The sequence below is a fragment of the Heterocephalus glaber genome, unplaced genomic scaffold, assembly GCF_053883595.1.
Source record: "Heterocephalus glaber isolate CG9 unplaced genomic scaffold, H.glaber_assembly_v1.0 deba00000122, whole genome shotgun sequence".
NCBI classification, from domain to species: Eukaryota; Metazoa; Chordata; class Mammalia; order Rodentia; family Bathyergidae; genus Heterocephalus; species Heterocephalus glaber.
The window spans coordinates 28,631,529-28,658,507 of NW_028258138.1; the positions used below are offsets into that span (position 1 = coordinate 28,631,529).

The following is a 26,979-nucleotide window of genomic DNA, read 5'->3' on the forward strand; positions in this document are numbered from 1 at the left end:
GGGCAAGAGGGCAGCCCCCTTTCCCTTCACACCCTGTTTCCCAGGAGGAAGGGCTCACATACCTGGATCTCCAGTGCAGCAGGACACGCCCCACAGGGGCACAAGGCCACCTGCCTTTGGGAAGGAGCTGAGAGTCAATCCCAGGTCAACCTCTTGTGCTGCAGTGCTGCCCTTTTTCCTGCCTGTGCGGGATTCTGATTTAGACAATATTCAGTCATAATCCCACAGGTGGTAGCTTCGCCCCATTGGCTCCTCACCCAAACACATACCCCAAATGTTCACCATTATGTTTAATCTTGAATTTTTGATAGCACTTACTAAACTAGAGGAAACTCTATCAACAGTGACTTACTAAGTACATTGCTCTTTTAATGACCTTAAAATAAAACATGATTGATATCAAAGGATAATTTATTGTCTCACTTTCTTCTTTTCACCATTTCCCATACCTACAACCAGTAGGTAATATGGTTATTCTTGGTCTCCATTACAACTTTTTGATTGCTAATGACACTGTTCCTTTGAATTTCAAACACTTGAGAGTATTAGCCAACCTCCTTCTTTATTCTTGACACCAGCAGATCTTTTGGTCATTTTTATCATTTATTTAAGGAATTAGATCTTTGATCAAAATCTTCAACTAAATCCTGTTGTCATTCTTGATCTCAATGTTCACATAAATGGGCTATGAAAATCCCCCATTATCTCTATTTCTTGCTTGATTTTTTATTGTGCTTTTTTTTTATTTTCCTTTTGCCTGTCTCTTGTCAAATCAAAGACATTATCTACACCAGCAAAAGTACAACCAATATTTCATCCAAGTATCCCACTTCTAGACATGTTTCCTTTTCTAGCTCCTTTGCCTTAGATACCCTCATTCCTATAATTCTTCATCTTTAAAGTGCTTCTCCTAAGGCTGTAGCTTCTGCTATTCCATTATAATCCATCAGTACTCTCCTGTTTTCAATTTCCACAATTTTTTTTTACTTTAGATGCCATAGTTCAATTTTAGAACCCTTTTGCAAATGTCCTTCATTTCCTTGCCATTAGTAAGACAGTTTGGTGCTTGCTATTCTTCTACCCAATCTTTAAATATTGATATTCTTATGAGTTTCATTCTAATTACAGTTTTCTTTTTACATACTTTCTCTTACCTGTAAATATAATTTCTACACCAAACAGCTAGAGGCTTTCACTTTAAACTCTGATCAAAATCTGAGGATCCATGGTTTCCCTAAAACAACATTTAGCCAACTCACAGGTAACATATCCTAGTTTCCAGACACCAAAGAAGGGTAACACCAACCATTTAGATAACCGAGCCAGAAGTTTTGGAGTCATTTTTATGTCTATCTACATTCTGAAAATCCAGTTCAACATTTGTATTAAAATACTGTTTCCAATTTTGTCTGTGATTTTCAAATTTACTTTTAGTGTCCCATATAACCAGATCTGCATCCTTCCTGCTTAGCAATCCCCTATACTCCACTAACGACATAAAAATGAAATGATCTCTTAAAGTTTCTGAGTTTATAACTGTTCTTACTTTTCCTCTCTACTTGAACTAAAACCGACATTCTTTACAATTGCTAATAAATTTCTGTACAGTTGTATATCTTCTGTTTCAGCCATGTGTCCTTATTCTTTCTTCATTTTTTGCTCCATCAGGACCTATAGTTTCCATTTCCTTCTACATGCTAAGTTCTTCCTTTTATCAGAGCACTTGAATATTTGTATTTATTTTCCTAAGACTCTAGTCCTAGTGTATATACAAAATTAACTCTATGTGTTCTCAAGCCTGAGCTTAAATATTGTCAGGTAAAATAAGTGGTTAAAGTATGTATAATTCAAATTATTATATATATATAACACACATACATATAATGAACAAGTCCTATATAATCCAAATTAAGACCATCTATGTTTCTCTAATACACTTCTCGTGTATTCAGTCTGTTGTTTGACTTTTCATGTAAACACATTTGTGATGATTCCATTCTTTAATTGAGTTTCTGCAACTGTATTTCCCTATAAGGTAAATAACCTATGAGTACCGGGACCCTGGCTTTCTTTTTCACTTCTGCAGCTAATTAGTATGGTTTCTAACACATATTTGTTCAGTGAATCAATGAAATATATACCACAGTATGTAGTGGAGTCTACAATATGTTCATTTCGTATGGTTTGCAAAGTGAAATGATGCTTTGCTCTATGTTAATATGGGCCAGGGAAGCCTTTCTGGACATAGCTCAACTTTAAGTCTGATGGAGAGAGCAAAAGGATAGGTAGGAATGGTTCTATTTTATGTTACTTCAGCAATTCCAGTGCTTAGGCGGAAAAAATCGTATTGCCTCTCTGAAATGACTTAGGCCCTTATGGTTCCTGTGAGCTCTCAAACTTTAGGGTGTTTGTTGCTAAATCCATAGCTTTAGGGCTGTTAGTCATATTCATTTACAATTATCCAGAGATGATTTGTCATTTTTTTAATTTGAATTTTACTGAAAGGTTAGTTTGAATAAAGAGTTTTCTATTAAAATGTGGAAGACTGTAGGTTTCTAAGAAATGTATGTGTCTATAATTTTTAAGTAAGTAGAATTTTATAAACCAATTATTCCTAACTTCAGAATGTAAAGTAACCACTTGGAGGATTTATTACAGTGAATACTTGAAGGCCTGTCCTCCACAGGTTCTGGTTTAGTCTCCTCAGTGATACCCAGGACTGCACATTTTCACAGATATATACTGGATTCCTCTGAAACAGACATTTATGCATCACACTTTAAGAGTTTGACATATATGTTATGTTATAGTTCAAGATCTGTAATTATTAATGTGGAAATTTGACAAGCAGTTTATCAAAATTCCTGATGTAATAACATAATTTCAATAATTTAGAGCCCGGAAGAATCTTGGAGATTTTCTATTTGTCAAAAATGTACAGATTGAATCTTGCAGGGATTAATTAATTTGTCAAAGAAATTAAATGGTGTTAACAGGTAAGTGTCCTCTTATTGCTTGAGCTATTCTAGAGCACGGGGGCCTAGTATGATATTTTCATCCTCTAAGTTTTATTGTATTGGAAAAGGAAATAAAAGAATAAAATTATAGCAATATATTATACCTACATGTAACATTTTTATGTACTGAATTATAATTTGGAATAGCTAGACTTTGGCCATCACTACTGAAGGCTGGGTATAGTTTGGAATTAGTCACCGCCTATGAGACTGCACTAATGTAAAAAAGACTCCTTTTAAAAATGACTTAGTGGCACCTAGTCTGAGGATGATGTTAAAGTGAGACTCCAGTATATATCTTTTTTTTTTTCAGATTTTGCAGAATTAAAAGGATATAGAAAGCATATTTCAAAAATCTGTTTTGAAATAAATTTGACAACTTCTAAGAAGTAACTTAGAAGACAAATTAATGAAACTAACTCTGAAGGAAATATAAAATTTGAATAGCACCTATTAAAGAAAGTATATTCCTAGCTTAAAAACCTACCTATATGACAACAGCAGGCTCATAAACATTTTAACTGATAAATTATATCAAACATTTAAATCAGAAAAAAAGAAGGAACACTTCTCCCCTCATTTTAGAAAATCAACATTGTGCTAATCCTAAAACTGGATAAAGATAATAGAAGAAAAAAGTATGAACATAGATAGAAATTTGTTTAACAAAACAAACTCTTAGAAGTCAGATCTGGCAGTATGTAGAAAGTGGTTTTATTATAGGGATGGCAGTGTTGGTTCAGCATTGGAAGATCTACCCCCAAAAGTCATCATTTTAACAGAGGAAAGGAGAAAGCCATATGATCCTGTCACTAGTTGGAGAAAAAGTATTGGACTAAATTCCACAGCTGCTCATGATAAAAGCTACCAGGAGACTGGAAGTGGAACAGAACCTTCTCAACAGATCAAAGACATGTACTCCATACTTCCAACAAAAACTCCTTCTATGAATGGAGAAGATACAATGCTTTCTCCCTAAAGTGGGGAACAAGGGCATATATGCTTACTCTTCATCTGTCCATTAGACTTTGAAACATAGGTCTGAACCAAAATAGTCTGGCAATAAAATGACACAACTAGGATAGGATTGGCACAGCAGAAGCAAAATCTTTATATGTAGATGAAATGATCATCTACAGAGAAAATACTAAGAAATCTCTTGGAGCCCCTGAAATTTGTATTTGAATTTAGCAGGATTAGAAAACACAAGGTATATATAAAATTTCAGGTCTGTGTATTCTTGCTATAAATGAAGAATAGGATAGTGAAATTTAAAAGTTATGTAGGAGTACAAAGGACCCAGAAAAGCCAAAAACAAAAACAAAAACAGTGTTGGAAGACGTTTAGCACCCAATTTTAAGACTTCTTCTAAAGCTACAGTAATCAAGGCAGTATTGGTGTAACGAAAGACATATAGATCATTGGAATGAACCAGAGAATCTAGAAATAGAACCACACATATATGGTCCACTGAGTTTTGAAAGATTATTTAACATTAGCATTTTATAGACTATAAACTCGATTCAAGAGCCGAGGAAGAGAGAGTGTCTTCAGCAAACGGCACTAGAACACCTGGTATCCGTATGTAAAAAATTAACCTCAACCCTTTATTTTCATACAGGAAAATAACTTGAAGGGATCTATGAACCTAAATAAGAAAGCCTAAAAGTATAAACTTTAAGAAGAAATTATAAGGGAAAATATTTATGAATTCAGGGTAGGCAAGAACTACCTAGGATACAAAAAACATGATGTATAAAAGAAAAAAAATTGATAAATGAGATTCCATCAAAATTTAGAACTTTAAATGACATCATTAAAATGAAAAGTAATCCTTAAACAGACCCTATTTACAATGCATATAACCTATGAGCAGAATATATAAAGAATTCTTAGAGCTCATTAATAGACAACTCAATTAAAAAGTAGACATAAGAAGATGATAAATAGCCAGTACAGTACAAGGAATGGTATGCAATTCTAGAATCAGAAAAATACTAATCAGTACAATAATAAGATTGAATTATACACTCATTAGGGAGATGAATTCAAAAGTTTTAAAAGCCTTGTCATGACTTTTTCTTTTTGTTGGATTCTCCCCCTTTGCATTTAATTTGTCATGCCCGATGGATTCATTTTGCTGGGTTTCCTGGGGTTGTGATCCTCATTGTCTTTTCCTAGGGTATTGTCTAAAACTTTTTGGAGTGCCGGTTTGATATTCATGAAGTTCCTCGGGTGCTCTTTATCATGAAAGTATCTTATTTCTCCATCCATTTTGAAAGATAGTTTTGCAGGGTACATCAATCTTGGTTGGAGGCTGTTTTCCTTTAGGGTTTGAAATGCATCACTCCAAGCTCTTCTTGCCTTGAGGGTTTTGCATTGAGAAGTCTGCTGTGATTCTGATGGGCTTTCCTTTATATGTGATTTGTTTCTTTTCTCTCACTGCTTGTAGAATTTTGTTCTTCTGTTGGATTTCTGGAATCCTAACTATTATATGCCTATGTGTAGATTTTTTTTGATTAAGGCTAGCTGGAGTCCTATATGCCTCACTTATCTGTGTGTCAAGTTCTTTTCCTCTCCTTGGGAAGTTTTCTGCCATCACTTCTATGAAGAGTTTCTTTTTTATGTCATCTGCACTCTCTCCTCTTTCTTCATTGACTCCAGTCTTATGTTATTCTTCTTTGCATCATCTAGAAGCTGCTGGATTGATTTCTCATGTTCCCTTACAATTTTAAAGCAATTTTTCTTTTCCTCCTCACTAATTGCAATCTTATCTTCTATATGTGAAATTCTATCCTCACATTGGTTCATTCTGCTGCGCAGACTTTCGATGGAGTTTTTAATCTCTTGGAAATCTGTTTGTATCTGTTTTATGGATTCCATTTGTTTCCTACATTGGGATTCCATCATGTTCCTCAGATCCTCTATTTTTTTATCTGTATCCTCTCTAGATTTATTAATCATGTCTTGCACCATGAGCAAAATCTTTGCTGTTACCTGAGTAATAATTTCTGATTTCATTTTCTCCAGATCCTCTTTTGTTGCCAGTTCAGAGAGTCCAGGTGGCTGAGTATCAGAGTGTTCCATCTCGTTTCCCTTTGGGGTTGCTGTAGGTGATCTGGAAGTCTGTTTTTGAGGCTTGTTTATGTGTTTTCTCATTTCCACGGGGGTACGGGTGCTTCTGGCACCCAAGCAGCTCGCTTTCTCTGCCCTAGGAGCTTGGGATGGCAGCAGGGGAGCTTCTGGGTGCTGGGACCGACTCAGCTTCTCTGTCTTAGGAGCTTGGGATGGTAGCGGGGAAGCTTTCTTCCGGGTGCTGGGACACGCTGAGCTTCTTTCCCCTTGGGGCCTGGGATTGAGTCGGGGAGCTTCCTTCCGGGTGCTTGGACCGGCTTAGCTTCACTGCCCTAGGAGCCTGGGATGGAGGTGGGGAGCTTCCTTCCTGGTGCTCCAGTATATATCTTAATTTAAGTTATTATTGAATGTAAGTCATGTGATGGCTCCTAATGAAAATTTCCTATTGAAAAAAAATCAATGTTAATAACTGGAACTTGAGAGCTGTAATGGGCTCTGGTATATTTTTCTGGCTTAGTGTTCGTATAATATGCTGAAAAGAGGAATTGACGACCTGAGAACTCTGGTCACTTCCCGATCTCATTTAATGCTTTGGTCTTTAGTTTTAAAAGGGTAAACAGAGAGGTTGCTTTATAATGGAGAAGTTGAGCATGAGGGAGAGCAACCTGGAGAGACACTGGCACAGCCCAGTGTTTCCTGGAGAAAAACTAATAAAGTGGCCAACTGCTAAGACAGGGACTTGCAAGGAAGCTGTTACAGAGAAGAATTTCTTTAAAGAAGCTACTTTAAAAAGTCACACGGGAAGGTGGCAAGAGCCATCCTCTTGATGACAATGAATTAGCAAGTCTGAAGGGTTCTGATGTAGTTGTAGGCTTTGTCTAAGAACCAATTTTTTGTGTGTGCACTATGTGTATGCTCAAAGGATAGAGAAGATTCATGTGAGAAATAAACCCTTAGTGGGAGCAGAAGAGTTTTTTAAAGTTGGCTAAAGCTGTAACATGGAAGTGGCCCTAATTGCATGGCTCTAATACCTAGAGTCTTTCATTTGCTTTAATAATAGGTGTTCTACATCACTTTATTCAGAAGACTCAGTTTTCTGGTTGACAACTCTAAAGTTAGAGCATCCTTCCAATCTGGTGGTATTTCTGTGGCCTCCATCTGAAAGAGCGACTTCCTGAATAAAGACTGTGGAACCTCAGGACTCTATGATGCCATCCCATAGTGCTGTTTTCTCCAAAACTCTTGTATAACTAGTCTCATTTTGGCACTGTATAAGGCAAGACACAATATACTGTATAATACTTTTTTATTGTATACATTTTTAAAATTGTTGACCTAAGCAGTTGAAAGAGACGAACACTACTGAATCAAGGTATGGTTATACATTCAGTAGAAATTTAAAGGTCTACAAGCTCCATCTCTCTAGCTATGAACCAATTTAATGGGCAGAAAAGCACACCGAGTCCAACAATCCATACTTTAGGATTTACTCCATTCTTTTAAGAATAGAAAGTACCAGTAAAACTACATGAAATAAAGTAGACATTACACATGAACTTAGAAATGTCTTTGCAAATTTATCAGCCTGTTTGCTCATTTAGAATGAGGAAATTGAATTAGTTCTTAAATTTAATTTTACCTGTGGCACTATAAAACTGAAATAAAGTCATGCAAATTGGGTGATTAAATCTACATCTTTTTTGAGGTAGGAAAAATGGAGAAGGGAAATTTCTGAGTAGTTGGATTTGCTTCCAAATTTTCTACAATTATGATTATGTATCATTTTGAATAAAGGGTTTATTGTGGACATTATTAGCTCCATATTTTGCCAACTAAACAAATTGAGATTTAAAATTAATCATCTCTGATTTTAAATTACTCTTTAGTAACCATTTAATTATAATCTTGTATTTTCCTAATATTAGCTATGAAGTTATTTCTCATTCTTCTGCATTTTTATATTGTAGTGCATGTTCATGGAAATATAAAAATATAGTTTAAGCACTTTACATTTTTCTATATAAAAGGTATAATATTGAATCTATTATTGTTCAACTTGTTTTTTATTGCAATTTTCATTTTTGACATGCATATGGGTAGATGTGGTTGGAATTTATTCATTTAATCTACCATATATTGCTCATCTGTAGGAATAGAAAATATCTCATTGGTGAATATTTAAGTGTTTAATTTATCAGCTTGAAAAACATCAAAGTGAAGATTGAAGTTGATATATGTATATATTTGAATACATAAAGATGTATTATATATGAGAGTTCTTATGAGTTATACATGTAGAATTCAAATTATAAGAGTTTTCTAATTTTTATAACTTGATGAATTTCTCTGTTCAGTTAAAATTACTAATGTAACCAAAATACCATTGAATTCAAAACTGGATAATGTTTAATGAAATACTTCTGCTAAACTGACAAAAATGTATTGGAAATAATGTTTATATATACATAGAAATAGCATGGTGTTTTTAATGCATTATTTTACCAAAGTAACAAGTTAGAAATAGTATCCATGCACAAGTTTTTGGTTGCATTAGTTCCAAAGAGGTATTTCTCTAATACTTTTTGAGCATTCTTAGATTTAATGACCTATTTTGCAAAATGATATTGAAAAATATCATTCTGATGAATGTTTAGAATATGTGTTTGAAGATAAATGAGCTTTCAAATTAATCATCTTCATGAGAACCCCAAAGAGAGGCATGATTTTCAAATGTATGTCATTGTGAACAGGGTAAGTTGTAAATGCACAATACATATTAGATATGGGATTTGAGTGGTACTATATTTCTTTTTAAGACTATAATTTATTTTCCTTTTCATACCCAACTTATTTAATATGCAGAGTTTAAAATGCAATGGCCAGAAGACAAGGAAGTATCACTAGAATTATGTGGACATGGACTCCGGGACTGCTGATGATGACTGTGATCTTTTGGAGTCAGCAAGGGAATGGACAAGGCCAAGGTAGGTGGAAGCATGCTCTAATACTCTGAAAGTTCGTTATGAACTCCGTTTTGTGATGAAATTATGTTGGTCTTTAGCTTGATGTTTTAGCTAATCTGTTATCATCTCTCCCTGAGATATTTTTGTTGTCAACATCTGTTGTAATAATTTTGAAACAGTTAAATTGAACTAGAATTAGATGCAAATTGGTGTATTGAATTTGAAACCATCATCCCCAAATTGGTTTTACTCGGATTTAATAGATGAAATATATATGTGTGTATGTTGAATTTTATGAAAACATAAAGCATTTAAATGTTTTGTACTTTGACAGAGAAGTTTTTGAATCTCTATTTTCTTTAGTGAGTCGTGTCAATGTTTTAAAATTTCAGTAACATTCTTAATGGGTATGAAATGTTTTAGAAATTAAGAAGTGTTGAATATTTCATTCATTTCTCTGCCAAGTGTGTTTAGGGTAAGTTAATGATGGCATGGAATGACAAGTTTGTGACATCCTGAAATACTCTTTGGAATGTAGAAAAGGGCTATGAATTTTGTAAAATGTTTTCAATATACTGCTTTGATAAGTAGCTATGTGGAGTGTTTGATGCCAAAGCCAGTGTAGCTGAAATTTATTTTGTGATAAGAATTTTAATACCTTTAGGAATGTGTTGCCTGCTCAGATAGAAAAAGAACTTCAATATTTTCTGTGATTAAAAGCAATTGTGGTCTTCTTGGATTTTTCCTCAGAGGAATAAGCATTTGATATTGTTTCTGCATTTGGTAGGATTTGAAATTTGTGAGGAAAGATATTACTCTTGATAAAATTGCAAGTGTGTAATTGTGTTGTATAATTGTGCTAAAATTGAGCAACACTAATCTTTTGGTCACCAAATATTCATTGAATATTATACAGTACATATTCAAGTAAGTTTATGAACTTTTTTGAAAATACTGTGTAAAAAGTTCATTACTTGGTAGCCATACATAATTGTCTTCAATAAATTTTCTTTAAATGAAATATTTTTAAAAAATAAAAATATATGTGTATTTTTATGTGTGAATAATTAAATATACATTATATAAACATAAGTTTAATGAGTACTTAAGCTTTGATTTTATAGTTTTTCTTTTATGACATTATGAATTTTTGCTGGTTTGTAATTTTTATTTTCCTTTTCTTGTATGGTAAAAAAAGGTAGGAAAATTATAATACATGAAATATTTTTCTTCACCAAGATCTAAATCAAGAATGTGTAGGCAGTAGTTACATCACATTTGTATTGGGTAAGAGAGTTGTTTATTCTCTTGGTGATATGTGGGTTCACTAAAATGCAGCCGACAACTCGTTTTTTGCATTAGCAATCTAGCAGGACATGGAGTATTGCATGGGTTTGCAAAGGCCCTTTCTTTCACCATCACTGGGATTATGGCTTGTTCTAGGGCAGTAATAATTTAATGGTCATTTGAAATATTGGAGAAAAATACGTGTCTTCTATCTGCTTCATCCAAACCCTCTATTCTTTCTTCTACGTTGATTGCTCAGATATTTGTACTTTTGATATTAACCATTATTTATTAAAAATGTTCTAAAATCAGTTCCAAGGTTAGCTGTAGTAAAAATTCTCATGGTAAATCCACATTTAAGTAATTTAGTTTCTTTTTAAAAGAACAAATTAAAATAGACAATGGCTCAAAGGACAAAAATAACAATAGAAAATATAATAGAATCCTTTAATATTATAGTTAAGAGAATTTTGCTTCTAGCTTTAGTGAAGCAGATTTCTTAAATATAGTATTGGAAAACATTTATAACTGTAACAATAGCCCAAGCTAAAAATTATCATTTATATCAACAAATATTAAATGTTGTTTTTTTTCATTTTGGACATGCAAATAATTATAAATAAAATGTTTTAAATTTTAAATTTTACTACTTACCTTTTTAAGTAGAAATCACATAGGTCTTTAGCATTGGTGAGAATATAATATTCAAGAAATCTATAAATAAGATTTTCCTGTATTAAGTGTATAACTGCCTTAAACACTTTCTATTTGTACTCGAAATTCCAAAATTATGATTGTCTCAGTGAGATATATGTCTGTGACAAATGTGCATATTAAAGGGGATTCACTTATTTTAAAGATTTTAACTTTTAAAAGATAATAGTGAAGTTAAATTATATTTCTATTCAAGTTTTTCATATTTATGAGTAGATTACACTCTAGTTGTCTTATTGGGAAATATAGATGTTGTTTCAGATGAAGACCATGTTAAAAATGGTAGTTAAGTTGTAAGAAATGAAGACAAAGATCCATTTAATGAAGAATGTACATGGAACAACATAGACAATATTATTTAAAGTGTGTGTGGCCACCACTTATAAGCATGACATAGGCAATGCGGTAGAAATTCTAAATAAGAATACTCTCCCATGATCCCTCTGGGAAGCATTGAAGTCAAAATAATGTACGAGTGGGTTGGGTTGAGATCAGTGAGATATACCTTGTTGATTTTTTATTTAGATCTGTCAATAAGAGCATCTGCTTGTGACCATATATCTCCTTGACTTCTAGACTAATAGGTGTTTTTCCTTGAAGTAACATTCTCACATTGGACTCTATTCATATCTAGCTTACTTAGGTAGTTTGCACATTAGAACTCATTTAATATAGGAAACTGAAGTCGGTCCTTAAAGTAGAATACTGTATTTGTGAATTTTGAAAGAAAGTGTATGTACTAAAATAAAACAAGTAACAAATAAATAAAACGAAGTAACATAAATAAAATAAATAACATAATAAAACAAGTAACATAATCATTCAAATTTATTTTGCCATTTAAAGAATGATCACAAGATAGATATTTAGATATATATTTCCAAATATAAGACACTACCTTTGGGATTATCTACATAAAATTCAACTGACGTGCAAGTATAGGTGTAATTGATAGTACAACAGGAAAACTATGAGTGTATTACCTGGAAAGAGACACGAGGAGAGGCGAATCCACTTAAGGCTTGTAGAGAATTCAAGTGACAGATATTATAGTCAGAACTGAAAAATTATGTTCAAACCCAGAATTTCCGTCTTTCCTCAACAATACATTTAAGTAATAAAATGAAGTATGTTAGGAAAAAACTTTAGGAAATAATCAGTCACTGAGTGTAATAAGACATTGTAAAGTAGTTTGGAATTAAGCTGAATCCTTGTTTAAAATAAAGTTACTGCTTTTGAATTTAAAAATCAAACAAACTATTCACAAATATTGTTTGGCAATGCTTAAAATTATTTCCACTGAAATTACCTTAGTAAAGGAGTACTTTTTCCTATTATATAGTATAGATATGTTATTTTTCTGGTACATAGTAAGAGTAGTATTAAGAATGGAATGGGTATCAATCAGTCTTTATGAGTCAATTTGCTAGAATTTTCAAATTAGCATTATTTCAATGTTTTTATAACTGATCATACCTAAATTTAGCAATAATTGTAACATATTATGGATTCTGAGAATATTTTAAATGATTTGGTGCCCATGTTTAGTTCACATGCTTAAATTCCAAATAGCAAGCCTGTTTCTGGATATGAGAAAGTTTGAACTCTTGAAGCAAATTTAACAATATAGCAAATTTAGATTTTTGAGAACAATATAACTTTTAATTGTCTTCTATTTTCATGACAAGATTTTAGATAAGATATTCAACTTCAAAAAATAAAATCTGGTAATGTCTTGCAATTATAATATTCCATTTTGTGATCTCCATTGTGAATAATATTTCAGTTAGGAGCAAAGTTTTGGAGATTACTTGGTTGTTCTGTATAGCAACTTCTTAAACTACATTGTCTTAGAATCATTAAATGTAATTATACAAGTCAATCTTTTATATTTTTAGTTTCCTTGTCATATATTTAGTTTTTCTTTATAAAGATTAGGACAAAACCTTCCAACATAGAAGCATGGATAAAGATTTTGTCTCACCTGCAATTGATCTGAGAATATTGTGTTCTACCTGTTTTTCATTTGCTTTTTAAGAGAGTTTCTTTGTTGTTTCTTGCTCTGTAGTCCAGACCGCTAGACTACCCCTGATTTCACCATGTAGCATGGGGAGGGCCTTGAACTCACAGCAATCCTCCTGCCTGAGCCTCCAGAGTGATGGGATTATAGATGTGTGCCACCATGCCTGGTTTCTACTGTTATTTTTATTGTTTCATTCAAGAAATTTAACTGATTTTGTTATTCTATCATTAGAAAAATAATACCCAACTTCCAATTAAATGTTTTTAAATATAAGCTTTTAAGAAATCTCAGATCATGTGATTTTTGAGTTCTAAATTTTTAGAATTTTAGGATCATTACTGATAAAAAATAATCACTTTTAAGGGCCTCAATGCCATCTACAGTTTAATTTTTTTGAAGTTGCTTGGCAAATTATTTTCTTCTTATAATTGAATATTGTTTTAAGAGAAGTGAGCTTAGACATTTGGCAGTGAATACTGAATGATGATTATTTGTGTATCCCAAGAGACGTGACCTTAAAATGCCATCAAGCTAAGTAGTGGTGAAATTGAACCCTGCTATATATCTTAATGTTTTTGACATTCTTTGGCACATGTAAAGAATTTGCTCTTGTGTTTGATAGAATATACCTATAAACATACAAGCACATATGGCATAATTTAATTGAGTTTAACTTAGTCTATGTCATAATTATTTTACATGTGCTGTTTTAGTTTTAGATTGAAACTTCTCAAAATTAAAATGCAGATATCCAATATTTAAAACTTTCATAGATACCCTCTCTTAACAACATTTAAAATCCCAGTAGTCATTCCTAACAGCTTCTTCCTAAAACCGAAGACAGTCATACTTAGAGATGATATAAAATACATGATTTCTTTAACTTTGAAGGTTCATATTATATGGTAAACTGGGAAAGTAGCAATTTAAAACACAGTTTTACAGTAAAGAAAATAATGTGTTGAAAGAATTTTGCTTTAATACTTGAATTCTTAAAAATGTATCTATATAGACTTATCATGCATTTCCAATTCCTTACTGAGATCTGAAAGTTATATTTCTAAGTGTGAATGTTTTTATGCAGTGTACCAGGGAGATTGCAAGAGAGTTGTAAATTATAATGCTTAGGAATAAGGATTCTCTTTGTAATATTCTTTAAATTTTTAAAAAAATTCTTCTACATAAAGGAATTTCTTTTCTCAATATGGATGAATACTTTGTAATGAAATAACTGCTTATTTTGTGATTGTACTTTAAATGCTCTTTTAGCTCATCAAAGACATTGTTATGAAACAAAGGCAATTTGAAGACTATTCCATCTTTGTATTAGATGAATTTGGTATTTATTTATCTTTTTATTGAAATTGCATTACAGTATCTGATATTTGGATGGCACTCATTCACAATGTTTTTAAAAATGATTCTTGCCATAAAACACAATAATATTTTACTTCCCACTTCAGATTAGCTTTAACTTGTTCTTTAAGATAAAATTCCTTTTTAATAGACATTTTCATCTCTTTTTAAATTAAATTTATTTAGGAAAATGTTTTCAACACTATCCCATGTTGCTTGGGATCATTAGTATTTGGTTTGTGCTTATTTAGAGACAGTATGGACATTTGATTTAAAACTGCATTTTAATTTGGAGGCTGAGATTGTATTTTGAGTTTGTTTCAGATTCTAAACATGAAGAAAAGGTAAATTTTCAAGGCCCCTCTCATCTATGTCATATACTAGCCTCATCTTTCTATCCAAATATATATATATAGAAAAAAAGAAGTCAAATTTGGAGTAAAGAGCATATAGAGATTTAGAAAGTGAAATGGTAGTAAGTAATAAAAACAGTAAAAAAGACCAAAGTAATATGAACAAATATAAGAAATACGTAAACTAAGGTATTACAACATATGCTGACACTATTAAATATAATTATTATTAAAAATGAATTTGTGTATGGCATTCTTAATAAGACTTTCCAACCTCTCCCTGCCAAAAAAAATAATAAAATAGAAAGAGGATGAGGAAAGAGGTTTTTTCTGCCAAGCAGGCACTTAGTTCCTTCCACGTTGCCCTGTGGTCAGCCCCAAAACCATCTGTGGGGTTGAAGTCTGAAAACTCAGCTTCGAGAGAACTTTAGTTATTTATGTACAAACTCAATTATCAGATACCAGATCCTGGTCATTGGCAGGGAAGAGATTTCAAATGGCATTATGTTTAGAATGGAAATCTCATCCTTTGGCATAAATTACTGCTTATTCTTAATACTATTGTTTGTTTTCTACCTCTTGAACCTGAAATGCCATGGTTACTTCTGCTAACAGCAAGACAGAATCACTTCCTTGTCACTTAGGTTTCCTTTAGAAAGCTCATGAATTACACATGAATTTCAAAGTTGCCAATGAGATTTCAAGAGTTTTAAAAAATAATTATCTGGCAAGTTTCCCTTAAGAAGTCTGTACAACTTGTTCATAGTGTTTGTCTTTAAGGGATATAGCTCCATCCGTCAGCAACTCTGCTTCCCTAAATCATCCTATCTTGTCTAAAATCTTTACTCAAAATTTACAAGGTGCTAAGATTTATATATGGTCATATCACAGCATGATCAGTTTATCAATTTTAGCTTTATCAATGCATAAACTATCTTGATTTTTAATAATTATATTAGAAATAATAAAAGAAATGTAATGTGTCTTATTTTCTTTCTTATGATTTTTTTTTCAGATTTATTTTTCCTGTGTTAAACTTCTGCCACCTGTTTTTAAGATCTTTCTTCCTCTCTCCTCTATCTGGCTACCTTCATTTTTTCCTTCAATTCAGATGTAACCTATGGTTCATCCTTTCCTAGATTCCTCATTCATATTTGATATGGCTTCTTGTTGTTGACATAGCTCCACTTACCACTATTTTGTGTGTGTCTCTGTGTGCTGGGGGTCGAACTCAAGACCTTGTGCTTGTGAGGCAGGCAGTGGAACCACTGAGCTAAATCCCGGGCCCAATTCTTAATGAAGAACATTGGCCAAAATTCCTGCTTTTGAGAAGGTTTTCTTATAATATGGGGGCAAAGATAACAATAAGCAACAAGAGTACCTAAGATAAGCCATAAAGTGAAAATATCCCTATGATGGCACTAAGAGAATTTTAGGAGAGTGATTTTAATTGGGGAGAAAGGGAACATAGAGAAGATGGCAGCTGAGTGTATAAAATACTGATGGCCTGAACCACACAGTGATATCACAGTGAAGTGTGAAAAAACATGCAACAAAGATGATTGCTTCTATTGAACAGGATAATTTTTGGTGTACGCAGGAACAGCAACGAAACTAAGATGGCTGGAGTAAACACAGGGGGTAGGTAGCAGCAAGTATGATAGGTAACAAAATAGAGGATATGGGATAGAAATTATGTAGGGTTTCATTTGCTGTCATAGTGACTTTGGCTTTTGTTGAAAGGTAATGGGGGTTTTATGTCTTTTTTTTGTAATTCACTTTGAGTTGAGTAGCTACTACTTAGGACTCAATAATTTTTACTTTTCTCTTACAATCACCTATAAACTAGTGTATTAAGGTAATATTAAAATCTAATTTAAACTGATAAACACAGGCTTTTAATCTCTTTCTCTTTCCCATTATTGAATATCTCATTTTAATTAATTTGAAAGCTTTCCAGAATAGTCAATGCAAATTTGGCATAATATATGTTATTCTTCATCAGATTTAGGTACTTAATTGAAGCTGCTAATTAGAAAGGTCACTTGTTCCATTGGAGACTGCTGATAAAACTGCATTCAAACTACTATTATATCAATCAAAACATATTAAGCTGATGTTTTTGGAACTCCAATATAGAGAATGGTAATCAGTTAATAGCTCTAAGTAGAAGTCTTTCATCTCTATAGTCAGGAATGCATGAAATTCTGAAAACTTTCTGACTTCAAATCTTGGGTTGAGGAATAAACAGAAATATTTATGATTTTTTATTTTAAGGTGTAATTTTTCTTTTTTGCACAAATAGTTTTCTTAAGGAAATTGACTTCCCATGATACAATGAAAGGAGAAATCCTGAGGATACAATATTATGTACATACAAATATTGAGTAGAAAGCATGAAGAAGTGTGAGAGGCAAAAATACGTAGAGGAAAAAGAAAAAAGTGCAAGTTAAAAACTTAGTAAAACGGATTAACATGCACAGAGTAGTCAATGAGTCAATCCATGGAGTGTGTGCCAGGTACTAGTCATATTGGAATGACGAAGACAGAATCTCAAGTCTACAATATAAAAAAAAGGTTATGGAGTTCTAATGTAGTGGGGAGGGAAGACAAGGAAGACACACAGATATATAAAGAGATCAGTGTGTGGGGGCTTTGCAGTGTACAACCGTGATGAGGATGAGATATCATAATGTGGCTTAATATAACCGAAAGTGGAGAGGCACTGACCTTGCTACAAGAAGTCAAACATTTCTCTCCCGGAAGAGGTGATGGTTCAGTTGAGATTAATGAAGAGATAGGGATCCAGAGTATTGTGGGAAGATAGAATAGAAAATATAAAGATTCCTCATTTAAAAGACAGTTTGATATTTTCTTTGAAAACAGAAGACACTGGAGAGAGATGACATGAGTGATCTCAAAGACCAAATTCATTAGTATTTTGTTAAGTAGTGATTGGATGTATATTAAATCCAATAAAGAGTTTAAGATTACAATGAGATATGAACAAATTTACACAATTCCCTCCACTTGTGATTTGTAAGTGTGCTATTGAAGAAGTGTAAAATAGTGGAATGGGTGACCCTTTATCTAACTATTGCTCCTGTCCATTTGAAGGATGTAATGGTTAGGATTATGGTTGTAGTGATTAAATTGGAGAAAATTATGATTAGAAGTTGTTTTGAATGTATATCTGATAGGATTTTTAAAAATCAAGGACCATATCAGAGTTTATTGATCGTGATCCCATCAAGAATCACATCATTCACATTAGAGACCTGGTGGATTATGGTGAACGTTATTGAGATGGGGTAGTTTAATGGCATAAAATGGATTTCCAGTGGCAGAGATGTGGATAGGTATAGATTGATTTTACTTTTCCCCCCTATAAAATTGGTATTAGAGTCTAAATAGAGATATGAAGTAGGCACTGAATAGATAACTTAGAGATGAGAGTTTGAGAAGGATAGGAATGTTGATTTATACTTCAGTTCAGATCTTGGCACTATATTCAATTAAAGTTTATTACTCTTCTTATCTTGTATGTGTTCAAAATAAGCCACTTTCAGGGATTTTATTTTGTTTTTATTTTTAATTTAGATTTATGTACACCACCTCTGTATATTGTGTTTTTAAAGGCTAGATTAGTACTGAAAGCAATTTAAATTTTCCTGAAGAATAAAATACTAATTATGTCTCCAATGATACTGAGACACTTCTCTGAAACTGGTTTGTTTGGTTTTTTTGTGATAACCAAGATAGAACTTAGGACTTTGCACTTGCAGGGCAGGTGCTGAGCCAGTGAGCTAAATCCCCTGCCCTGAAACTATTTTTATTGGGTCACATAAATATGAATTACAATAAAAAAATAAGGCAAATGATAAAGATTGTATCACAATAAAAGACACATTGCTATTAATCTGCCTCAAAATATTCACCTTTGGTTTGAACACACTACCCCATCACTCTTGCCGCTTTCTGAACCAGCTCTGGAAGTCTTCTTTCATGACTCTATATAGTTGCACTGTTGTATTGATGTTCTGAATCAATTCAACATGTTTGCCTTTCATGATTATTTTGACTTTGGTGAAGAGCAAGAAGTTGCAAGGTGCCAGATCTGGTGAGTGAGGTGGATGAGGACACATCATAATGGTTTAATTTAATAGAAATCACCGTAAACATTTTAGATGGATAGATACATAGAGAGATAAATAAAGTTTTATAGTGGCTCCATGCAAATCCACCTGGTGAACTTGTTTTTCAGTTTAGCTCCAGTACTCTATTTTCTTCTTTACCCCTTCATGGTTCCTCAAATATAGTGTTCCTTCCTTGTACCTTCCTGTAGTGCCTTATATGAAGACAGCAGCCACTTCCTCCTGTGGTAATTACCAAACATATCAATTACTTGAGTTAAGGTGTGGCTTTTCTCTGCAGCTTCCAATTCTATATTTCTCTGATACATAATAACAATTAAGTCAAAAATTAGGCAATTCTTCTATTTTTAAAATTCTATATCTTTCAATTTTAATACTCATTTTCAATATACTATTTAGCTGATAGGTTACGTTATAAAAACAAATTTTACTTGTTTTCAAATACCTTCAGATCTAATCCTGACTGATGAAGTCTAAAATATGGCCAATATCTATCAGAATATTTCTCTTTGAACCTTTTTTATTTTTGGTACAGGGGATCGAACTCAGGACTTGGCGCTTGCCACGTAGGCGTTGTGTGGCTGAGCTAAATCCCCGGCCTTCTTTGTACCATATTTATAGTCTTCATTGTTGTTATTAAAATGATCAATGCTTAGTTTGAATTAATTTACTACAAGGATTAGAATGATAAATCATAAATGTGTAACTCTTACATAAAGAAAGACTTTTGGATTTTTATATCTAAAATAGCTATTATCAAAATAAAAACCAAGTTTGTTTTGTTTATGATTGTGTCTGCAATAATGAGTCCATGCCAAGTCATATTACATGTATACTTATTTTCACTGAAGTAATTACTCACTATCTTTGGATACCTTTTTTGCAGATATGGCTACATGTCAGTCACCATTTCTGCCCTGTCCAGTAAACCCATTCTTTATTTTTCTTTTTTTGATGTGAACTTTTACTTTGGGAATCCTTCCAGTTTGGAAGTTTTGTTATTCCTCTTGTATATATGCAGATATTCTTTTTGTTTTATTTGTGAAATGATCTCAGTAACAGTAACTTTGTCTGGTTCCTCAAAGATTTTTTTTAAGGATAAAGATTTAACATGTTGCCTACTATGAAGCTAACAGGCATGATGGCGGCTGATTTTTGCTTTGAAATACATTGAAATATTCACACAGTATAGACTGGAAGAAATTCTTTTCCCCTTACATGTGACATTGCTTCATAAACAAAAAAAGCAGAAGCTAATATTTAATTTTGGTGTTCTAGGAAGTGCTTACTTTCATGATAAAATAGGTGTTATCATCCAACTTTATCACTGCTGAATACACATTTTAGTCTATGTCCACTCGCTGCTGGGCTGCAAAACCACCAGAAAAATAAATTCAGATTGCTCTTCAGATTCCTGAGATGACTCTTCTGGAAGATCTTTAAATCCATCATAAATTATAGTCATATTAGTATAACTTTAATTCTTTTTTAATCTGAGGTTTATATACATTTGTTCTCCTGTTTAGTCATTTTTGCATGCCAAATCATTTGCAAACTAATGGCTTGTCCTTGAGAAAGAGATTAAGACTGTAGGACATTAAGCGCAAGTTAGGAATCCATGCCAGTGGTTTTATAACTATGTAAGTAGCCATAGTGTGAGAGACTGTGTATCACTCAATTTCATTACACAAAATTGACAAAATTCGTGTGCAATCTCTGAATTTAGTGTTATCTCTCAGAAATACAAATTTTTATCTGGAAATTGGTAGTTCCCATTGTAAATCTAGAAGCTATCATTTGTCAAAAACAAAACAAAACAAAACCCATTAACAACAAATTCAAGAAACAATAAGAAGTCACAATTGCTTTGTAGCTGTCCAGTCCCTTTTGTTCCTCTTCATTCTCCCCACATTTCCATATCTCAAACACTTTTTTTAAAAATGTGTAACACATTCCCTTCTTTCCTTTCCCTTACCCATCCCACTTGCTCTACTGCTTTAAACATTTCTTCCTATTTCACATTATCAGTTATACATTCTGATCCTTATTTACACTTGAAAAAATGGAAACAAAGTCTTTGTAAAAAGGGAGGTGTAGAGGGGTTGAAGGGAGGGCAGGGGAATGGGGGAAAAATAAAATAGTTCGTGTAAAGGTACAAGATCCCAATGATGAATGTAACTGTATTGTATACCTAAAATAAACTTAATGAAAAAAAGGATAACACATATGAAGAGGAAGCATGTTCACCTTCTCACAGAACTGAAGTATTACATTTATGAGATTATATCTTAATAAGTAAGTATGAGAAGAAAGTAAAGGACTTGGGAGTATATAGCTCAGTGTTATAGTTCTGGCATAGCAAGGAGGAGTGCCTGAGTTCAATGCCTGTTACTCCAAAGAGAAAAAAAAAAAAAGAAGACATAAGTGAAATATGCAATCTTGCTTATATCTCCGTTCTGTTCTAATGCATTTTCCTTAGTATTTCTGGGTAAGGCTAGCAGTACATTACTAGAAAATTTTATTAAGAAATTCATTCTTAAAAAAAAAGAAATTCATTCTTAAATTTTTAAAAATATGTGTAGTTTTTAAATAATGAAACATTTAGAAATGAATAGTCCTACTTTAGTAAGTTTTCAAAATATATACAATTTATTTTACCAGGATTTGGCAAGTATTTTCTGTAAAGCATATGAAGTAAATATTTTAGGTTTTGTGGGCCACATGCATGCTCTTTTCTTCTCATCATTGGAATTTTCTACCTTATTCTGTAAAATGTAAAAGTAATTTTTACCTCTCAGGCATAGAAAACAGGTCATGAACTGAATTTGCTCTTGTGTCCATACTTTCAAGATCCTTATATGTTTAGTCTGTCTTTATCCCTGAAGTTTCATATATTAAATAATGGTGCTTTTTAGAGAGAAATCAGCTTTTGTTAACTTTGAGCTTTGGAATGGAGTGGAATGGCATGAAAAACAATCCTCTATGATAAAATGTTACATACTATCCATTTCTGACATGGGAAATATCTGGATACTACAAATTTAAAAAGTATTATTTAAGGTTTTATATTGCTGTTGAAGTATAGTGGAAGGATGACAAATATTTTCTTTTCCATTTAAACTTTCATGCAATGAAAATATCCAAAACATATTTTTTGGTCAATTATTGGCTTCTCTCCTTTTCTTTATTTATATGATTTTGCTGTTTACTCTGAATAATTATAATGAACAATCTGTGAATTTTACATTCAGAAGAAAAATAACATAAAACTTTAGCTTAATATTTATAGTACCTGAAGTAAAAGATAGTATTAGAAGGGGGAAAAAAACACAATAAATTGACCTGTTAGTAATTATATTATGAGAGATTAAAGACTGGACTGGACTTTAATGTTTTGGATTTTCAGATCTATCATGTTAATTCCATAGTACTCAAATTGCATTTCATTCTAAATTGAAATGTCTTGCAATGGTGTTGTAGCATGTAGTTTGATGCCAAAAAAAAAAAAAATCAGTGTTCAACATGTTAAACTTTTTATTAAGCTATTTTAAAATTAATTATAAAATGAGCTCTTTGATTCTGAAGAGTGGATTCCTTGGCTTTGGAGGTCAGTATTTTTTTATATTCATTAAAATAAATTTCTCTAGTTGTCTGATTTGAATGCAACAATATCTATAAAAAAGAATCTAGAAAGTAGTATATGCTGCCTGTAACTTACCATATATTTATCAATGTTTTCAGTTAGGTGGAAAAATCTGCCTTGTTTTGCATTTCATAAACTTAATTTTTGTAGTACTTCTGAGTTTACAGGAAATAGTGAGTGAAGATTTCCATATTCCTCTAAGTCTCTATCCCAGTTTTTCCTATTTTAAATGTTTTGCTTTAATATGGGATATTTGTCATAATTGATAAGCCAATATTGGTACGTTGTTATTAAGTAAAGCATAGAGTTACTGTTAGCATTTACTCTTACTGTTATATATTCTGTAGGTTTTAACAAGTGTTTAATGATGTATATTCACCTCGTGGTGTTATAATGAATAATAGTTTAACTTCCCTAAACATCTTTCTTGCTCCACGTCTTCATACCTTCCTCCCCCATTCCTGCAAATCTCTGACAACCAGTAATCTTTGCATGTCTCCTTATTTTTCCCTTTTCCTCAATAATTTAGAGTTGAATTCATAGTATGTATACTTTTCAGACTGGCTTACTTCACTCAGAAAAATGCACTTACGATTCTTTTATGTCTGTTTTTTGTTAGGCTAGTATTCCATTGTCTGCCTATACTACAGTTAATTTACCCATCTACTGAATGTACAACATTTGGTTACTTCTGAGTTTTAATAGTTATGAGTGAATCTTCTCTAAACATTTATGGGCACATTTCTTTTTAAATGAATATTTTTACCTCAATGAATAAATATTAAGTGCAATTGCTGGAGCATATGATGAAATTATATTTACTCTTGTTTAAAAAAAGAAACCTGCTAACATGGCTTCTACAGTGGCTGTACCATTTTACATTCCCAGGAGCAAAGAATGTCCTATTTCTTATTGTTTCTCATTTTCCTTATCATTTGGTATTGTCAGTGTTCTACATTTTGGCCAATGTTGCTTTAATTTGTAATTCTCTAGTGTCATATGATTGTCTTAGTCACTTCTTTGGGACACAATACCTAACACTCACAATTTAAAGGAGGAGAGGTTTGTTTTGACTCATGTTTTAGAAGTTTCATTCCTTGTATGGTTGATCAACTCCACAAAGAAACAGCCAGGAGGAATTTTCTGGTGGAGTAAAGATGCCTGCCTCATGACAGCCAGGAAGCAGAGAGTGAAGGGCAGAGCCAAGGAGAGAGATGGACCCTTCTAGCTCGTGCCCGCAGTGACCCCCATCTCCTAACAGCAAATCAACTATAATGCCCTTGTAACGCAGTCGCCTTCCACAAGTGCCGCCTCTGAGTGCCTGAGGTGTCGGGGAGATTTCCAGATATAAACTATAACAATGACTTGAATATGAAATATGTTTATGAAAATGTGTATTGTATTTTAGCATGAATTTTATCATTGGCTAGATTGCAAAGTTCCAAGGAAAGCAGCAAATGGATTTTACTTCATACTTTACGACCAAGATCTTTCAAATATTTTAAAGAATATCTATCAGTATTTTTCAGTTAGTATTCAATGAATAAAATTAGCTGTAAACCATAGAATTCTATGCAATAATGTAACTATGTAAAATTTAACAATGATAATATAAGTAAAAAAATAAAGGTCATAAATCATAGATCCACTTAACATTTTTTTTTTGTTTGGGTAAGAAAGTTGTAAAGTTAGGAAACATACAACTTCCATGTTAGAGGCAGGGATGCTGCTAGGTAGAAATTAACAGAAAAACTGAAGAAAAAAATGTATAAGTTTGTCCTTTTGCCCTCTGCCTGTTTAGATTTTTGCTAGAAACAAATTCATTTTTTGAATCACACTGAATCTATAATTTGGTGGCAGCTACAACAGGCACTCAACATATACAAGAGATTAGAAGAAAGTTTAACATTGTTATTTCATTTATTAGCATGAATGCCCATGAGAAATTTCCTCTAAAGATCTTGTTCTAAGAAGAGTGTTTAATTGAATTCTAGAATTTGTTTTATAGTAGGGCTATGAATGGAATATAAATTTCTTCACAAGAAAGGTAGTTTGTACACATGCGTCTGAAAGCAGTTTAATGTCCATGTAACTCTTTCCAGACTTCCTTTTTGTACTTTGTAAAAAGGGACTAATCTCATAATGTGGTTATGAAGGTCATAAAAGAAAGTCCTTAAGATACTCTGCATACTTCAAATGTGCTCTATAAACTTGAGAGCTGTTGACATTTTCGTTTATGAGAGTACCATTTGCTAGCAATTCCAATCTGACTAAGATTCCCTGGTGTGGTGATGTTTAGAGAGGGTTAGAGACCAGGCTGACAGCACAGAAATGCAGTTCTATTCTGCGCTTCTCCCTGACTGTGCACCTTCCTGATCTTTCAAAACAGTTTTTATCATCTATGAAAAAGGGTATGAACTCATACTGTTTATTAACACTGGTTAATATACAAATTAAGGTAACAATGCTGCATATGAGGTGTTATCAAATGGTACAATGAATGTTTAAAAGATATATCACAGGGCTGGGGGTGTAGCTCAGTGGTTCTGCCGCCTTCCTCGCAAGCGCAAGGTCCTGAGTTGGATCCCTGGAAACAAACAAACAAACAAAAAAAGAAAGAAATATGACATTAAAAACATTTTCATGAATCATCCTCAAAATAGCCCCCCCCCATACACTGTTAATCTTATTGTTCTTGCAAAATTTTGAAGCACTACTGGAAGCCCTCTTTCTTGAGTGTCTTTAGTTTTACTGGTATTGCTGCTTGTATATATATTCAAAATGTTTACATTTCATGGTCATTTTGATTTTAAAGAAAAGCCAGAAATTACATGGTATTACCAGTATGCCTTTCCTTTGGATGGCACTTGTTATTTAATTTATAATTAAATAATTCAAGGATAGTATGTTAATTACAAAGATAAATTTTAAAATACATGGAAACACTATGGTGAAATACATGGAAACCTATGGTGAGTCAATGACTATAATGTTAAAATATTATGTATATTTGATACTATTAGACAAAAATAAATATTAAAAATACCATAAAATATCTAATTTAGAACATTAGGAAAAATATTTATAAATAACAGTTCCCAATAGATATTCATTGAGATGTTATTATGCATTATCCATAAAAGGTTTCTGAAGAAATAAGGAATTTGAGTAAAAAATGTTGAAAATGTTGAGCCATTTTTATTAACATTGTACCTCTCTGTAGATGGAACTATATTATGTAATAGTCTCCGAATTTATTTCTCAGGAGGCCCAGAATTACATGAAATACTTATAGATTGCTTTCAGATACAATTAGACACTCTGTTTTTCAGATCACACTTGCTTATATTCCTACAACAGTTTAATTTTTGAATTTTTAAATATTTATTTAATTTTTGAAGTGCTTGCAAGTATATTGTTGTAAAAATTGATAAACTATGTAAAAATAAATAAATAATGGGTCCTAGCCATCAGGTTATTTTCACTTTTTGATTGCATTCTTTGATTTGATTGTGTCATTAATGATACTAAACTACATAGTGTCTTCTGAGAATATCATCATTCTTAAAGAAACTGTGATATGCACACAGAAAAGACTTTCCATAATCAACTCTAATATAGTACCTTCAAGGACCATAAAATATTGTGGTGATTCAGAGAAAATTTTTCTAACATTATAAAATATTTTATATTTAGACACATTGAATTTTGCAATCTTTAGACATATTTTTGGCAAAGATGAATTTTCAAAAAGTCCCCATTTCAGTATACACTTAAGTATTGTCAATTTAGATAGTAACAGAAGCATATTATTTCATTTGTGCTTCTTTTATTCATGTAGTTCAAGTTATTCATATTTTAGTTTTATATTAATATAAACATTTAAAATTATATTATATCATAATATATAACATATTTTATTACTATTTATCATGAAATAGTATTTTATAACAATATTTCTTATAATATTTATTATTGTTATAAAAATACCAAAATATATATGACTTACAGTATAAAAACCCCTAATGGTTGCTTATAACATGCATATGTAAATACTTATTTAAATCAAATGTTGAAATGTACTTTATCAACCACCATTTTTATGCAGTTATGTTAAAAAGAATAAATGTGATTAGAGAAATTATTTCACTTTTTCTTTTGTTTGAGATAATTCCTGAGTTTTTTAAAAAAATTCATTTTAGAATATGAGCTTGAGACCTCTGCCACAGAATTGACCTACTATAGTCTGTTTAGTTCAGAAAAAAATTAGTTCTGTGTATATTCTCTCCCATTTAGAGATATTTAACTGAGCAATTAGATGAAATATGAGTAGAGCAATGTAATTTGTCACCAGTGCAAGAAAATAAATGGGCGCATTTATTGGGATGGTTATA

At 32.2% G+C, this 26,979-nt stretch overlaps 1 protein-coding gene across 2 annotated transcripts in view; it reads left to right on the forward strand.

The window, feature by feature from the left end:
- Nucleotides 1-26,979, forward strand: part of Robo2 (roundabout guidance receptor 2) — a 1,655,220-nt gene that overhangs the window by 17,686 nt on the left and 1,610,555 nt on the right. For both annotated transcript variants that reach the window (XM_087208379.1, XM_087208384.1), the window contains exon 2: nucleotides 8,955-9,076. In XM_087208379.1, the coding sequence (XP_087064505.1) occupies nucleotides 8,968-9,076 (109 nt within the window). In that variant the 5' untranslated portion in view covers nucleotides 8,955-8,967. The remainder of the gene's footprint in view (nucleotides 1-8,954; nucleotides 9,077-26,979) is intronic.